The sequence below is a fragment of the Prionailurus viverrinus genome, chromosome E3 (genome assembly GCF_022837055.1).
Source record: "Prionailurus viverrinus isolate Anna chromosome E3, UM_Priviv_1.0, whole genome shotgun sequence".
Classification (NCBI taxonomy): domain Eukaryota; kingdom Metazoa; phylum Chordata; class Mammalia; order Carnivora; family Felidae; genus Prionailurus; species Prionailurus viverrinus.
Window position 1 is genome coordinate 39,176,056 of NC_062576.1, and position 17,502 is coordinate 39,193,557.

General features: G+C 48.9%; 1 protein-coding gene and 1 long non-coding RNA gene across 2 annotated transcripts; one reads left to right on the top strand and one right to left on the bottom strand.

The window, feature by feature from the left end:
- Positions 1–1,822: 1,822 nt before the first annotated feature.
- On the bottom strand, positions 1,823–9,536 carry LOC125154153 (zinc finger protein 75A-like). The gene is made up of 8 exons (XM_047837937.1): positions 9,404–9,536; positions 8,503–8,699; positions 7,713–7,804; positions 7,302–7,428; positions 5,778–5,869; positions 5,363–5,489; positions 3,358–3,468; positions 1,823–3,183 (listed from the first exon to the last, which is right to left on the bottom strand). Exons 2-8 carry the CDS (start codon positions 8,624–8,626, stop codon positions 2,588–2,590), a joined length of 1,269 nt encoding a protein of 422 aa, XP_047693893.1. The 5' UTR covers positions 8,627–8,699; positions 9,404–9,536; the 3' UTR covers positions 1,823–2,587.
- A 1,139-nt stretch (positions 9,537–10,675) lies between these two features.
- LOC125154155 (uncharacterized) lies at positions 10,676–15,919 on the top strand. Its single transcript, XR_007147700.1, has 2 exons — positions 10,676–11,032; positions 15,091–15,919. It is a non-coding gene; the product is annotated as an uncharacterized LOC125154155 (long non-coding RNA).
- Positions 15,920–17,502: the final 1,583 nt, after the last annotated feature.

Genomic DNA, 17,502 nt, shown 5'->3' on the forward strand with positions numbered 1-17,502 from the left:
ACCGAGTCTTGCACCAACAATGAAAGGCTTCAGCCCACAAGTGAGGCTTCTGCTCACAACCCATTACCCAAAACTACCTCGTGACCCTAACTTCAAGTAGCAGAAAACCACAATCACTCTCTCTACTCTTCACTAGAATACGAGTCCCGTGAGAGTGGATTTCCAGCTCTTTTGTTCACTACTATCTTCTCAGTCTAGAACGGTGCCTGGGCCCACAAGAGATCCCCATCAAAGTGAATGAATGTAGCACCAGGAAGATGTCCACATGTATCCCGGGATGACACAGTACCAGTAGTCGAAGGATGAGGGCGTTGGGTAACAGCTATGCAGACGGGAGCTTCCGAGCTGGCTGTGCTTACGAAATCATATTTGAATCATCTTGAAGAAAATAAAGTCTCATTGAGGGCGCCAGACCATCACGAGACTTAAACCATAAAGCACTGGAGTCAAAGACCAAAGCAGCTAAGCACTATCACCACCAGCAGCGCTCAACTCCTCAAAGGAGATGCCAATAGCCATAAATGCACCTGCTTCCTAGCCATAGTCAGTCTGCCCAGCATATCATGGGGAGCAGAAGAAAGGGAAAGAAACGCACGTTGAGCATCTACTACTGGCCAGGCTGCGGGGTGCTTTTCCTTCACCAGCCCCTCTAGTCCCCAGAATAACCTTGAGATGAAACACAGTTTTCTTTCACAGAGAACGTGGAGGCTTAAGTGTTTCAGTAACGAATCAAGCCACAGGAATGTCTTATAAGCTAGAAACAGACACAACACAACGTCATCCAGTCTGGCCCTGGAGGGATAACACACACATCCATCCTGCAAATCCTACCTTCAGGCCTGACTCTTGCAGCTAAGTGACAACCAACGGACGTACCAACTATAGGGTCCCGAACACGTCCCTGTAACCAGACCTTAACTTTTCAAGCCTTAACTTCATCATTTATAAGCCATTTGGAAGAGATCATTTAAACCCTTTCCTGATACTACCTAAAAGCTCTAACAGGAATACATGTGAGTCATTGTTGTAGATAAGAGTTTCGGGAAGATCCACAGTCTATAGAGATTTTCAGTCATCTATCATTTATCACCTAAGGCTGTCGTTAAATCCTGTGTGCAAAACAGAGACATGTATACCCTGTCTGACTGATAATAGTTTACAGTGTAAGACAATCAACATGGATGTGGATTCAGCCAACCTTACCCACCACTCAGCAGTTCCCGAACTTTCCTCTTGGGAAAACAATCTTCAGCCACACCCAGTGAACCGCTTCCTGCCTGCAGCACACACTCTTTCCTAAACCTAACCCTCTGTTTTAAAACCAAAAGGCAAATTAAGAAGTAAATAAAAACCTGAGTTGATCCTGAACTCCCATAAATTTCCCTTTAAGCCCCAGGAAAGTTTTAATATTCATGGTTGACATCATCAGAGGGAAAGGTCTATAGTTTCTTTTATTGCAGACAACTCTTCTTTACATGGAATATATAACATGTCTAAAAATTCCAATCCGTTTCCATACAATCTTATTGATATTGGGTCCTTTATCAACCACTACAAATGAGAGGTATAAATTAGTGCGCTGGTCCTTCTTCTAACAGATTCCCTACTGGTGAAATAAATAGCATTTCATCACAATAAAAATGGGGCTAAAAGGATTTAAGAGCTGAGTTGCTAAAATATTTAAGAAGAAATTCAGGGGCACCCAGCTGGCTCAATGGGTTAAGCATCCAACTCTTGACTTGAGCTCAGGTCATGATCTCACAGCTTTTGAGTTCAAGCCCCGCATCGGGCTCTGCACTGACAGTGCAAAGCCTACTTGGGATTCTCTCTCTCTCTCCCTCTCTGCCCCTCTCCACTCACATGGTCTCTCACTCTCTCAAAATAAATAAACTTTAAAAAAAAAAAAAAAAGGGAATTCAAATGATGTCCAACTCTAGGAATAGGGTCCAGTGACAAGGGAGAGGAAGAAAATCCAGTGTAGTTCTTGGATAATTCAACAATAGAACTCATTTTTGCCCCCATGGGACTCTTGAAATTGGTAAGCCTACTACCGTGAAGGCAATGGTACACAATTAAACAGGCTGGTTATTGCTTTTTCTTTTGGAAGACCATGCTACAGATATTTATATTGTATGTGTTTCAAAGTCGCTGGAAAATCAACGCAAAACCAACAACACGATGATCACAGAAGACTGATTAATTCAGAGATGTATTTGCTATTTGAAGGTGAATTTGCTGCCAGGTACAATCACAAAATAGTATATTCCTTACGCAGAATGTTCTTTGAACATCTTTCTTGCAAGGAATTCCCTGAAGATTTACACGTAAAAACGTTAACTAGTACAAAATTAACGCATCCCCTGCAGAGTCAACCTTGATTCTTTTCTGAGAAACATGTTTATATCACCAAATTTTCCATTGATGTAGAATTATTCATGCTTCATAATTTTGTATTTTTTCATAAACATCAGGGCTCGGCCGTACTTGGTGAATTCCCTCTTTTTGGAAGAAGTAGAAGCGTCCATTCAGTGGTGGTGTTTCTGGTGTGTAATAAGGCTTGACTGTCTGCTAGCTTCTCATGCTGATGCTACATGTGGGTTCTCCGGTGTTTAGTAAGGTGAGAATTCTGACTGAATTTCTTTCCACATACATAACACATAAAGGGTTTCTCTCCAGTGTGAGTTCTTTGGTGTGTACGGAGATTTGAATTTTGACTGAAGCTTTTCCCACACCAGGAACATTTGTATGGTTTTATTCCTTGGTGTATTGTTACGTGCTTATTAAGATCTGATTTCCCTCTAAAGCTCTTACCACAATGCTGACATTTATACGGCTTCACTTCAGTGTGAATTTTTTTGTGTTTAGTAAGATCAGAGGTAAGTCTGAAGTTTTTCCTACACTCCTGGCATGTAAAAGGCTTCTCTACTGCACGGGCTTTCTTGTGAAGATCCATAAGTCTCTGCAGCTCATCTTCCCAGATTGAAAGTTCCTTTGTTTGATTCACTGGAAACTCTTGGTGCCACTTCACCATCCTGTGTGTATCGCCATGGTTTTCTTTGCCTGTTGTTTTCTGGGGAACTTTTGCTCGGGCCTTTTTTGATACTATGTCTCCTGGTGCTTGTATTTCTAAATCAGAAACACGTATAGGCTGATGGTTTTCAGTGTCACTTTTGTGCTTTATTCCTGTCAGAATAAACGTAACAGTCAGCCCACTGCACAGCAGAGCAAAACAACTACAGGAATGGAGAGAAAAATCCAATGATTATTGACTACAAAATACAGATAGACAGAATTGAAAACGTTAAGCTCTGCAAAGGCTGCTATCAAGGCATTCATCCTGTCCCATGGTGTATTTACCTGTAGGCAGCTCTCCAGGACTGTCCTTGAGCTCCGTGGACCCTTGAACCCATGGCTCTTCCCCTTGCTCTAGATACGAGATCACCTTAGGTTTGGGGAGCACAAACAACGCTGTGAAATGCAAAAAGTGAGATCAAGGACTGGCAACTCGACAAAGGTCCACCGACTCCATATGACTCCAGGAAGAGTAAAGGGCAGTTTACAGCGCTTTAACCCAAGGGTCACATGGGTACACTCTCACACCTGCTATCAGGTTAACATGGTCCTCCATCTGTGGGTGGTACACAAGTGGACACGGGGAAATAAACCTAAGCTGGCTCCACGGAAAGGCGAAAGGGCATGGGAATCCATCCACAACGCCCCTCTCCTGCCACTGAGACCGCCCCATATTAAACAAGATGGCACCAAGCCCGAGAAGCTGCAGGGAATACAGATTCGTTCTATTAATTCTTTAGGATCGGCCCAAGTCTGGCAGAGCCAGGTGAAGGGCAGTGGGCTGCGTTATCACATGCACCAGTGATTCCTGTCACGGGAACAGTCAGTGTTTACTTAGCTCTTGAGCACCACGCACCGGATAGGGAAGCTTTTTCCCACTCCTAGAGTTCACCGGTTCTTGTCCAGGTGGAAGAAACAGACCAGAAGCCCTCAGTGAAACTTTTCTAATTATACACTGCCAAACCGGGAAGTATGCATCACTCGGTCATTCAGGCAATGTGTACTGACTGCCTGTCGTGTGCCAGGCACTCTCTTTGGGCTGATGATACAGTGGTGAGTAAGTTAAAGCACCCCGGTCTCATGGAGCTTACCTTCTATTGGGAGAACGAGACAAGCAAACAGCAATAAACAAAGCGGTCAGCATGTGATACATGTTTTGAACAAAACTAAAGCAGAATAGCTCAGTATTTAAGAGTCTGCTTCTCTGGGGCACCTGGGTGGCTCAGTTGGTTAAGCATCCGTCTCTGGATTTTGGCTCAGATCATGATCTCACTGTTTGTGAGATCAAGCCTCTATGCTACCACAGTGGAGCCTGCTTTGGATTCCCTCTCTCTCTGCCCCTTTCCCACTCACACGTGTGCTCTCTCTCAAAATAAATAAACTTTATTAAAAAAAAAAAAAAAAAAAAGATTCTGCTTCTCTGAAGCTATTTGAGATGAGGTCGTATGGAAGGCCTCTTTGAGAAAGTGATATTGGACCAGAAAGGTAAAAGGGAGAGATTTAGTATGTGGGACAAAATGTGCAGAGAAAAGGGGAAGGTAGAAATGTGCGTAGCAAGTTCAAGAAACAGAAAGATCAGTGAGGATCAAGAGGGCTGAGCAAGGGCACAAGTAGCAGGAGACGAGGGCAGGGAGGTGAGTAGGGTCAGATCCTGGAGGATCCGAATAAGCACTTCAGTAAGGCTTGGATTTTATTCTGAACGTGATGATAAGTCATTATAAGGTGCTGACATGGGAAATGTCATGATTTGATCAGTTTTTAAAAGATTCTGGCTGCTGTGTGGAAAACACGGAGTGGGAGGGCAAGAACGGTGGCTGGCGACCCAGTCAGAAAGTACCAAGGTCAGTCTGGTTAGACATGCTCCTAGCTTAAACCAGGAAGCTAAGAGCACAAGGGAACGAGATGTGGTTGTACTCAGGCTACACTGTGGAGGCGAAAGGACACGGATACGTTAAAATGGGGTACAACATAAGATCACCATAAAGAATGACTGTATGCTCTTTCCTTCTAGGAACTGGGTGAATGCTCTTTACTGAGATGAGAAAAATATGAGAATAGATACGGGGTAGGAGGAAGAAAAATAAATCAAGAAATCTACATAAGATAAGGAATTTGTACTTGCAAAAAGCCCTCCGAGTGATTTGGACTTACCTCTCCCTTGTCCACCCATTATCTAGTTGAGAAACAACCAGTTACTAGAACACAGCCTCTCACAGGAGTACCTTCCCAGTAAGCAGAGAATATGATAGGTTACTCAACTTCTACCCAACGGGAGAGGGAGATTCTTTACCTAGAGAGATGACAGTCTCATAGTTTTCCCGCATTACATCATTGTAGAGGGCCTCCTGAGTGGGATCCAGGAACTCCCATTCTTCCTGGGAAAAATACATGGCCACTTCTTCAAATGTCAACAAGCTCTAAAGAAGACAATGGGCTTCAGCTCAGTACTTGCCACTAGAGAAGCAGCCCTACCATCTGGCCCATGGTAGACCCTGGGCACTCAAGGAATTAATAGCACTTTTTTTTTTTTTTTTTTAGTATACTGGGAAGGCAGAAAGGAAAAAGACAAGGGACCATCAATAGACTAGGAGGTGCCCAGGCCAAGGAGAATATCAGGGCTAACACGCCTGTGAGCACCTATAGGGCAGTGTGGGTCATGGGCAGCAGGGAAAGGCAGCCCTCAATGGCTGGACTGCACAGCTCACCTGGGATTTAGGCAAGACGAGCTCAGGTGCCACTGTCCAGTCTTTGGCGTTTGTCTTCTCAGAAAAGGCTAAGATCTGATGAACAGGCACAGCTGTGGGTAGAAAAAAGGCAGAGAAAATTTCTCACTACTGTGAACATCCTTAACTCATTTCCAAAGGACAAAAGATTCTCGGGCGCCTGGATGGCTCAGTCCGTTAAGCCTCCGACTATCAGTTTCAGCTCAGGTCATGATCTAGTGGTTTGGTGAGTTCGAGCCCTGCGCTGGGCTCTGCGCTGATGGTTCAGAGCCTGCTTGTGATTCTCGCTCTCTCTCTGCCCCTTCCCTACTCACAGTCTCTGTCCCTCTAAATAAATAAACTAAAAAAAAAATTTTTTTAATACAAAAGATTGTTTCTTTTAGTACAGATGGGATACGTTTACAAAGTTAAGTGATACCTAGTAGTGACATTCTCATAGTAAACAAGAATCAAGCATCTACTAATCCCTGAATCTGGTTCCCCAATAGGCTGTCTTCAGTATTCACGAAGTCATTAACAGGAAATCTCACTTTTTTTATGTGATATATATTCTGAGTAGGGCAAAAATTAGAGGTATTTAAAACTGTAGAACTCAGGGGTGCCTAGGTGGCTCGTTGGCTGGGCGTCAGACTTCAGCACAGGTCATGATCGCACAGTTCGTGGGTTCGAGCCCCGCGACGGCCTCTGTGCTGACAGCTCAGAGCCTGGAGCCTGCTTCAGATTCTGTGTCTCCCTCTCTCTCTGCCCCTCCCCACTCACACACTCTCTCTCACTCTCAAAAATAAATTTAAAAAAGCATAAAAAAAAGAAAAAAGAAAAAAAAAACAACAACTGTAGAACTCAGAGTCCAGTGTGCCAGGAGAAGAAATGCAAAAGTAGAGATTAGCTTGATGAGTTCAAGCAACAGCAAAATCAGTACGGACAAGATAACTAAGCAGGACAGCAATGGAAGGACATTAGGGTAGGGAGGTGAAGCAGCCACATCTTGTAGGCTCATGGATACCTCAGTAAGGAATTTGGGTTTTATTCTGAGTGTTTATGAAGACATCCTAGAGTTAACAGCAGAGAAATTTCATGATTGATCAGGACTTTAAAGTCATACAAGGATGAAACATGATTGCGCCCAGACTACACTGTGAAGGTGGAGCCCAAAGGACAGCGCTGCGTTAGTAGTAGGGTATGACAACAAAACCACGGTAAAGGATGACCACATTTTTCGGGCCTGTCATATTGCATGATGGTACCTTGTACAGGGATGGGAAATGTAAAAGAAGAACACATTTGGAAAGGAGAAAGGGATCAATTATTTTAGGATAAAGAACGAGCACGCGCACTTGAAAAAAGCTCCCTGGGTGATTTGGATTTACCTCTCCCTTGTCCACCCATTATCTAGTTGAGAAACAACCAGTTACTAGAACACAGCCTCTCACAGGAGTACATTCCCAGTAAGCAGAGAATGTGATAGATGACTCAACTTCTACCCAATGGGAAACGGAGATTCTTTACCTAGAGAGATGACAGTCTCATAGTTTTCCCACATTACATCATTGTAGAGGGCCTTCTGAGTGGGATCCAGGAACTCCCATTCTTCCTGGGAAAAATACATGGCCACTTCTTCAAATGTCAACGAGATCTAAAGAAGACAATGGGCTTCAGCTCAGTACTTGCCACTAGAGAAGCAGCCCTACCATCTGGCCCATGGTAGACCCTGGGCACTCAGCGAATTAACAGCACATGTTTCTTTGTTTTAAAATAAGAAGGCAAAAAGGAAAAAAGCAAGGGATCATCAACAGTCTAACAGGTGCCCAGTTTCCGAAGGAGAACATCAGGGCTATCATGCCTGGGAGCACCTGCAGGGCAGTGTGGGTCATGGGCCCCGGGAAAGGCAGCCCTCAATGGCTGGACTGCACAGCTCACCTGGGACTCAGGCAAGACGAGCTCAGGTGCCACTGTCCAGTCTTTGGTGATTGTCTGCTCAGGAAAGGCTAGGAGCTGGTGAGCAGGCACAGCTGTAGGTGGAAAGAAGGCAGAGAAAATTTCTCTCACTTCTATGAACATCGTGCCCACATTTCTAAAATACAGAAGATACCAATCCTTTCATCAGAGACAGGACACCTTTGCAAGTTATGTGTGGTGTCTTAAATTGACCTTCTCATTGCAAACAAGAACCAATATCTACCGACACCTAGAACAGGCTCCCTGGTTTTAACAAGTGAGTTAATGAAAGAAAAACCCTTTTTAGTTTCTTCTTAGAAATAAATGGTTCTCAATCAGGCGAAAGTTAAACATATTTGAACATGAAGTACTCAGAGAATCCAATGTAAAGTATATCATTTTTTATCACTATTTTTTTCCTGATACACAATTGTGTTTATATTTGGGCAATTGGTAACCTGTTTCTGATCTCAATTCATGCTGTATTTTATGAGGATGGGACGGCTCCTATTTTCTCCAGCTTTCTAAAGAACAGAATTCACGGTGTTACCACCAGAGTTCAGTGGTGTGGACATTTCTGCACCTTGGGCCAATGCCCAACTTCACCCATCACTGGTCCACTGACACCTGGAGGGAAGTGGGACTTGTCACTGTTGAAGGGTCTGTTTATGGATCTACAGTGCTGAGCACCCAGGAAACGCTCACAACGTCCTGACTGCACAAGATCCTATCACATTTCCCAGGAATTAGTAATTATCACGTCCTGCCTTACCCGTCTCACATGCAGGATCAGTTTCTTTATGAGAATTCCAGTTCAGACATTCTTGAAGTTCATGGTGTGGATTCCAAAATTCATTATGGAACATGCCTATGGGTTGTGAGTCTGCTGCCTTCATCTTGAAGCCCAGGACATCTACAGTTTGTCTGAAGAGCACTCCCTGCCCCTTTTTCGAGCTCTTGGACTGCAAGCTAGAAAGAAACAATGTCCATCTGTTACCAGAGAACTTATTCTGCTGGGGGTGGGCAGGGGGCTGATGGCAGAAAGAAAAAACTCAGTACAGATGTTCAGAAGTATGAGATACTATGGAAGCTGACACCCATAAGGAGACACTGGGCCACCGAATTTCCACAGGGTACTGACTATGAAATCTTGGGAAATTACAGACACAGAAAAAAGTTGCGGCAACTGTTAACTCTCAAACAGAGTTGCTCCCACCCTTCTGCAGGCAGCACAGCTCAGGGGAACAGCTCCATGTTCTCAGGGTATCTCGACAAGCTTTCTCCTAGACTTAGATCCCTGTCCTCAGGGGTTTCCTGTTCTGTATCTTTCTAGTTTTCACCCCAATTCCACCATCTTCGGTAACTGAAGCCATGGGGGAACTGGACTAAAAATCACTAAGATGATCTTCGTCCCAAAGCACCAAGAGCAGAAAAAATGTGCATGTCATTAACTAAGTCACATGAAATTTACTATCTCCTACTCATAATGAGAGAAAAATGAGCAGAAAAATCCTGCCTTACCTTCCCCTTAAAAAATCCACCGCCAGACCATTTGTCTCCTATTATTCAGGTGAAATGAGGCACAGCTCGTTGAGAGACAAACGTCCACTGAGGGCTTGGCCTTCCTAAAAATGGTCACAATTCAGGAAAGGTTGGACAGAGAGAACACTTACAGCTTCTGGCTGCAAGGAGCTTGTCCAAAGATTTCACTCTCGTGCTTCCTACCCCACCTTCCCCATGCCAAGGGGCCATCCGGGGAACATTCTGAGTTTCTCTTCAATCTTAACGTGTCATCCCGGTCTCCTGTCTATCGTAAGGAGGTACAACCTCTCTGACCCTTCATGCTGTCGTGAAGATGGAAGCCCACAGTGCGTGGAACATTCCACCTTCTCAATTCCACCGTATGCCTACTGGCAGGAGACCTGGGACAGAGAAGCGACACCAGAGAAGGAAAGTAATTAGGGAAAAAGGAGCCTTAGCATCCCCCAATTAAGCAACTACACGCTCAACACTCTCCTTCGGCACCTCTTTGCAAGAACTGTAAAAGGGCGCCGTGCACGCGATTCGTTCCTGCATTTTTAAATCTCTCCCTACTTCACCCAGAACAGAAACGGCGGACCTTTGCTTACAAAATGTTTATCCAAAGGCAAAGTCGTAAAAGAGGAGAGGAGGGGAGTTGGGGGTGATGAGGGTGACCCTTCGGCCCACCTGCCCTTTCTTCCACGGTCACTGAGACCTCCGGGCGAGGCTGGGCACAGTCTCGGGAGCCTCGCTTTCCCTGAGCGATCCCGCGGGAACGGCACCCAAATTCGTCCCGGAAGCCACGGTACTCCCCCGTGGACGGCTCCCGGCTGCCCAGCATGCTCAGCAGGCACGAGGACGCTCTGCGCAAGCTCGGCACCCGCGGAAGCAGCCGTCTCCGAGGCTGCACCGCCCGGGTGCCCGGCGCCCGGGGACACCGGCCCCCGAGGCGGGAAAGCCGGCTGCGCGCCCGCCCCGCTTCTGGACGCCAGGCCGGAAAGCCCGCGACCACAAGGCCCGCCCCGGTGACCGACGGGGTCCCAGCGCGGCCCCGGCACCGTCTGCGCAAAGGGGGACAGCGACGTGGCCTTTAGAGCCTGACGGCGGAGTTCCCCAAGACGGTCCGGCTGTCAGGCTCCCGCCGCCGGGCCCGCAAAGTGCCGCCGCCCTCGGACAATGGCTGTCTCGCCCCCGCCCGGCGCGCAGCGACCGGTGTCCCTCGGGAGCTCCGGGACCGACGCTCCCCCCGCCCCGGGCTCACCTGCAGGTCGCCGCCCTCCGCCCCGCGCCGCTCAGAGGCGGGCCCCGCGAGGCACAGGCCAGACCTCAGCACACGCCCTCAGGTCCCCGTCGCCGCCTGCCGCCCATTCGACCCCGCGCTCCGGCCGGAAGCGGAGTGACGCGCTTCCGGGGGAGGGGCTCCGAGCAGCCGCGCCGCGGCCCCGGGCCTCGCGCAGAGGAGGCGGCCTTCCGCCCGGGGCAACCCTGGCGGCGGGAAAGAGTTAATGCTACCGAGTGTCCCGGCCCGCCGCGGCCTAGAGGGGCCCGTGCGCGGCTCGGCGAGCGGCTGTCGCCGCCTCGCGTCGCCGCTCCGGGAGGCGCTGCGCACCCGGCGGCGCCCGGTGCCCGGGAGCCCCTCCCGGCGAGGGTGCCCGCCCCTGCGCGCGCGGGGCCCCCGGCCTTCCCGGGGCTTCCGTCCGGGTCACGATCGGCGGCCCCCAGAGGGCTCGTCCCTTTTCCGGGCCGCGCGTCCCCCACGACGATTACGTTTTCCTCGTGAGGTAGGTTTCAGCCTGTGAAACGGGATCCAGGTGTATAGTTGTCCCTGACCGGGAAATGGAGGCGCGGCTCGGCCTGGGCCCCACAGGTGACCGACCAGAGCCCCTAGGCTGGGATTTGGGGCCCCTGCGGTCCTGGCTCCCGCCTGTGCGCTACGGCATGCTCCCTGGAGGCTGCGAACCCCCTTTTCATCTGGCCTCCCCCGCAGTCTCTGCCAGAGTTGCCTGGGTAAAATGGGCATTCGTTCCACGGAGAGTTCGGAGTTCGTGAATCCCACCGTTCAGGATCGCAGTATTTCGAGGTGTCGCTGCCTCCTAATCATCGGGGTTCTTGTAGTGTCAGCCTTCACCGGGCAGCGGGTTACTTACTAGGCGCACGACGTGCAGCCGGCGGTAGAGTCCGCAGGACCAGGTCTCTGATGCACGGAGTCTGGCCGAAAGACGGAGGCACTTTCGCGACCATCACTAGCTAGGAAGAGGGAGCCCTGAGCTGAGCGCTGCGGGATTCCAAGAAGTGAAAGTTGACCCGTGGTTGGGGAAATGGTAGAGGAAACGGGAAAAGGCTTGAGGGAGCTGCCCGCCCCAGGGAGTGGGGCCACGGCCACACAGAGGGAAAGGGAAGAGCAAAGCCTGGAAAGCTGGGAAAGATTGGGGTGTGCGAAGATCGGCAGTGCCTTTTCAGTAAGTGTGACTGGGCTACATTTGGAGGAGACTTGCCTTAGAAAAGAAGTTCTCGTGGACCTGCCGCGGAGAGTGCCTAGCACGGGAGTGGGGCGATGGCACTGAATAAAGTAACTCCCGGAGCATCCCCGCAGGCTTTCCGAGGGAGCTTCTTTCCGGGGCAGTTCGTCTGGAAGGAAGGTTATGGTGGGAATGAAAATGGGAGATCAGGTCCAGGCCATTATGTTAGTGGTGCTTTCAGATGGAATCGGGAGCCGCTCTCTGATCCTTTTTGTGTGAGAGAAAAGGATTAAACACAGGCGGTAAGAAAAGGCATCTAAGTCACTGGAATGTTTCAAAGCAGGTTCATTTCCTTGGAATCTGAGTCAGGTTGGGACTTAATTTTTTCAAAAGCAATTATTCTTCCCAGGCTTCCAGAACCCGTGGACAGCTCTGCTCTTAGTATTGAGATCCTGCCCATCAGGCCCAAGGCTGAGCATATAAATGGCACCATCTGCTGGGGGTGCTCCTGTGTTCTCTACAGAACTTGTGTGACTTGTGCATTTCTACCCAGGGCTGCACATACACAGTCACGGGGGCCTTAGTTGACTTGTGCTTCATATCTGGCCTCAGGATCAGTATTGGCCTTTGTGTTCCTGATGCTAAGAGGGATTAACTTGCCTCAACTCCTCAAGGCAGACCAGGCCGGCCCCCTGGAATGGATCAGGGATGGGAAAGGAATATACCGATGTCCAGGCTCCCAAGATCGTGAGACGGGAATGAGAAACAAAAAAACCCAGTTGGCTCAGGACTGCACTTAGGCCAACTTTATGATGCACCAGAGATCACACACAGGTAGGGCATGTATCTCCCTGGTGGGAATAGTTAGCTGAAGTCTCACCTGAGGGGAGGACTCTCTGCCCAGAACCCTCACTCATTTGGGCCCCAACCAGGCTGTTTAGCACAGGGCTCCCCCAGCCAGGAGGTTGGATGTTGTGAGCACTGGATTCCATGTATGAACACTTCTCTGTTCTTCTCTACACTCTCTCCCTTTGTTTGTTTGTTTAATGATGTATATTCAATCTCCCTTTTAATTAAAGCTTTCCTTCATGGGGCGCCTGGGTGGCGCAGTCGGTTAAGCGTCCGACTTCAGCCAGGTCACGATCTCGCGGTCCCGGAGTTTGAGCCCTGCGTGAGGCTCTGGGCTGATGGCTCAGAGCCTGGAGCCTGTTTCCGATTCTGTGTCTCCCTCTCTCTCTGCCCCTCCCCCGTTCATGCTCTGTCTCTCTCTGTCCCAAAAATAAATAAACGTTGAAAAAAAAAAATTAAAAAAAAAAAAAAAAGCTTTCCTTCACAAACGAAACTGCAGCTATCGTGAATTACTATTATTCAGAACACCCTGCATGAAACTGACAGGCCTGATTCATACCATGGGTACGGAGTTGGAAGCAGAAGATGGGGAGACAAGTGGGAAAAGAGACCCTGTGAAGCCAGAAGAAACAAGGCACAAACTGGTGAATAGTGAATGAGTGCCAGTAACGATTTTCATAGTTTGAAATCTGGTGCCAGAGTTGCTCAATCTTGCTGTGCGGCTCACCAAAGTCCCCTAAGACTTTCCTTTTGCAGTCACACTCCCCTGCATAGATAGGCACTGCTTGAAAAATGATCAAAGTAGAGTTGGGTAGCAATGACAGCAAATACATACAGTTTGTTCTGAGATACCACACAAGTGCTGTAGTGGGGATGAATGGTTTTGCTGGGTGACTGGCTGGAGATAATGATGCTGCTATTGGCTAATAAATTCACTTTTTCTTTCTCCATTTATACTAGTTATCAATGATTAACTCCCTTAGTTATGGCTGCCTTTTAAAAAGTTGCTGATCGGGGCGCCTGGGTGGCGCAGTCGGTTAAGCGTCCGACTTCAGCCAGGTCACAATCTCGCGGTCCGGGAGTTCGAGCCCCGCGTCAGGCTCTGGGCTGATGGCTCAGAGCCTGGAGCCTGTTTCCGATTCTGTGTCTCCCTCTCTCTCTGCCCCTCCCCCGTTCATGCTCTGTCTCTCTCTGTCCAAAAAATAAATAAACGTTGAAAAAAAAATTTAAAAAAAAAAAAAGTTGCTGATCCGTCGCCTGTTCTGGCTACCCACACTACCATGAACCGTTTTCCTTCATGATTACCTTAGTGCTTCATCATCTCTTGAGACCCAGCCGCGCATGAGCGAGCAGCATGCCAAACATGGTGAGGAGGCTGTGGGTCTAGTTGAGGATGTACAGAATGTGTCTGGGCAACAGGTGAGAACAGGCAACTCAGAACCTGGTGAGTTTAGTTACGAAGTGGGGTGAGGAGCACAGTAATCTCATTGCTGGAGACGTGTTGAGAAATGCACAGTAGCCCCCCACCACTCACCACAAATTCTTAGCTATCTTGGGTTGGTCCCATGTCCTTCGTCTATGGGGAGGATTTCTCATTTGCTGAAATAATGTACACACTGATACAGTCAGTGGATGTTTAGGGTCCCTAATACAAAAGTTAAAGCTCAGAACAGTTCTCCAAAAGGCCAGGGAAAGGACACTGTCCCTCACTCAGGAGATCAGGAAAATTAGAGTTGGTGAATTAACATCCAGTCTTTCTTGCTGAAAGGTTCCTTGAGTGCAGATGCTATGGTTATGCAGTAAACAAAGTTGTATCAGAGCTGCTGCCGCTGGGATTAAGGGGTCAGTGTGGGATAGCGATGAGTTTCACAACAGTGTGCGCTTGTCCAGGTAGGACTAGGTGTGAGATCTGGTGTCACGATCTTGTACATTTTGGGAGAAGGGAGCCATGAAAGGCACAGCACAACAGGAACGTGGCTTTGGTTGTGGGAGACTTGTGGGAAGAAGGCAACTGAGATCACAACCAGAGGCCCAGGAGAGGGACAGACTGAAGGAGGCGTGTGGGTCAGAGGAATGCTGTAGCCTGAGCACCTCTGTGCTCAACAGGAAGCAGCTGGCTGGGTGCAGAGATGGCATGGCTGGAACGGAAGATACCGGTGTCCCCGGTGAGGAGGCAGACGTGTCCTTGGGCTGTGGGAGTGGGATCGGCGAGGGGGTGTAGCATTTCACAGGACCGAGGATTGAGTGGCGTTGACATAATGTGCAGAAGGCAGAGTGTGGTGGGGACGCATCAGGGACGAAGCTGAGGAAGTTCACAAAGGATCCATGGCGTCGGGACAATGAATAACACCTGGGACAGCGCGGAGAAGGACCAGCAGTAGCACGTGTGTGGAGTCAGAGCTGGGACAGGTGAATGGCAGGAACCCCTACGGGTGACAAGTCATCCTGCTCCAGTTCCCCTTGCCCTCTCCCTGTGGTGACAGTCTCTCTCTCTCTCTCTCTCTCTCTCTCTCCCCCCCCCCCCCCCGCAGCCCCTGCTGTTTCAGAGCCAAACTCTTCCCAGGAATGCGGACTGGACAGGACGTGAGGGGTAACGCAGCCATGTGAAGCCTGTCTGGGGCGCGAAGAGCACCGCGAGCGGAGGGGAGGGAGAGCGGAAGCTGACGGCACTTGCCAGGACGCAGAGGCCTCTCCGTGCCACGCTCCTCACTCACTGGACAGACAGGACACGTCCTACACTGCGGACTTAACGAATGAAGGTGGCTCTGAAAGACACAAGTGCCTTTGAGGTGCCTGCCAGACGGCAGACAGTGGGGATTGTGCAGTGAACGGGACAGGCGTGGTCCATGGCCTGCTGCAGCCTACACGCCATGGGCAAAGAGACGACAAACAAAGATACTCCCAGATGAGTGCTCTGCAGGAACAAGCCCTCTGATGTGATGGAGAATGACTGTGGGCAGCCGGGAAGTGGTACCGCCTCTCCGAGGGGATGTTCACCGTATTGTACAATCACCAGCTCTCTCCAGTTCCAGAACAATTTCAGCCCCCAACAGGAAACTGTCCATTAGGAAGTTACTTCTCATTCTCTCTATGGATTTACCTGTTGTGGAGATTTCATAGAAAGGGTATCACCTTCCGCACCTGCCCCCTCTCATTTAGCCGGTTTAAGTCTGTATCACCACTTTTCTTGCCTAATTCTCCCTCACATGAGCAGACATGGCTGGCCGTGTACGTGTCTTACAGTGAACCACCGTATACGTTTTGAGGCCGTCCATGGCCACTGCTGCCTTTTATGTTTAATTGAAAACTTCCATTATAGGGTACTCGGTGATTATATTTTATTAAAAAAAATTTTTTTAATGCTTATTTATTTTTGAGACAAAGACAGAGCATGAGCAGGGAAGGGGCAAAGAGAGAGGGAGACACAGAATCTGAAGCAGGGTCCAGGCTCTGAGCTGTCAGCACATAGCCCAACACGGGGCTTGAACTCACGAACTGTGAGATCATGACCTGAGCCAAAGTCAGACACTTAACCGACTGAGCCACCCAGGTGCCCCGATTATATTTTATTTAAAAAGTTTTATTTATTTAAGTAATCTCTGCACCCAGAATAGGTTTCAAATTCACAACCTCAAGATCAAGAGTCACATGCTCTTCAACTGAGCAAGCCAGGTTCCCCTGCTTGATAATTTTTAAAAGCCACCACATTATTGAACCCAAATCCTAGAGGAAAACATTCCGTCTTTACACTGTTTACACTGGCTAGCTTTTATTGATTAAACAGAAAATGGTCTAAGAGGTACATGTGCACAATCAATATCAGTATAAATCTTACCATTTATTTCTTTTTAATCCTTTGGAAAGTCACTGCTCTCCAGTGTGTGGTTCCCGAGGCTGTGGCGTCTGAGTGTGAAGGGGGTAAAAACTCACCCTGTGCCAGGTTCTGCTCCCCCTTCTCACCCCATCTTCAGGCTGCTTTGATCCCTAGTTTGGTAACTGCCTCAGGGTCATGCACCTCTGCGTGTTCTCCCAAGTTCCATTAATAAGTCAACAAAACAAACGGTTTCCTTAGAATTCTTGAAGGTGGATTTCTAGAAAAGAATATATTATGTTGGTCTGAGAAAAATGAAAGGCATGAAATACTGTGACAGTTTTAGGACTACTAGGGTAACTGTGGGTGGCAGGGTCAGAGCTTCCCCCTCCAGTAACCTTTTTTTTCTATAACGTGCCCATAGTGCTTTAGAATGAAGAAACCCTGTTTTGATTAAAGCTGTTATGCCAAGAATCTGCTGAGAGGAGCTTCACACACACAGGCCTCACACACAGAGGCCACTGGCGATGGCAGTGGTCCTCAAACTCTAGTGTGTTCGGACTCACCCCGGGGCCGTGTCCAGGCACAGCCCCAGAGATTCTGATGCAGTGGATGGGGGCAGGCTCCAGGAATATGCATTTGTGACAGGCTCCCAGTGCTGCTGCTGCTGCACTCACAGCCCCCTCTCTGGCTGCTCTGTGGCAGCCGCCCTCCAACAGTCTGTTTTCTCGAATAGCCTCCCAGGAACCTTCCCCAGAGAGGGGTCATTGAGACCAGGAGACAGGCTCTGTGTGGGGGACAGCCAGGGCCCAGGTGAGCTGTGCTTGACCCCTGTTGTCTCTAGAGGTTCTCATTTTTCTCACTCTTACCCCCAACCCCCTTCATCTCAAGATGCCAGAGAGGTCATGAGGTCCTTCAACTGGCCTTCCATGCATTGTTTTCTGGCTCTGACACCCAAAGGGAGGTCCACCCAGAGTCCTTGGCCTGGGAATCAAGAGGGAGCTGCCTCTCCTGCAGGCACGATTACAACCTTGATGGATGGGCTTCCACGGGCCAGGGAGTCTGGCTGTCTCAGCACAGATGCTTTTTCCCTTGCCCTTCAGAGCCCCAATACGCATCCGCCAGCCTTTTT

What these genes read in the sequence shown, in the direction of transcription:
- LOC125154153 (XM_047837937.1), bottom strand. Translation starts at nt 8,626, where the DNA reads ATGAAGGCAGCAGACTCACAACCCATAGGCATGTTCCATAATGAATTT. An exon ending in TCGTCTTGCCTAAATCCCAG is followed by an intron (nt 5,490 to 5,777) that starts GTGAGCTGTGCA and finishes TGTCTTCTTTAG; the next exon opens with AGCTTGTTGACATTTGAAGA. An exon ending in TGAGACTGTCATCTCTCTAG is followed by an intron (nt 3,469 to 5,362) that starts GTAAAGAATCTC and finishes TGCATTTCACAG; the next exon opens with CGTTGTTTGTGCTCCCCAAA.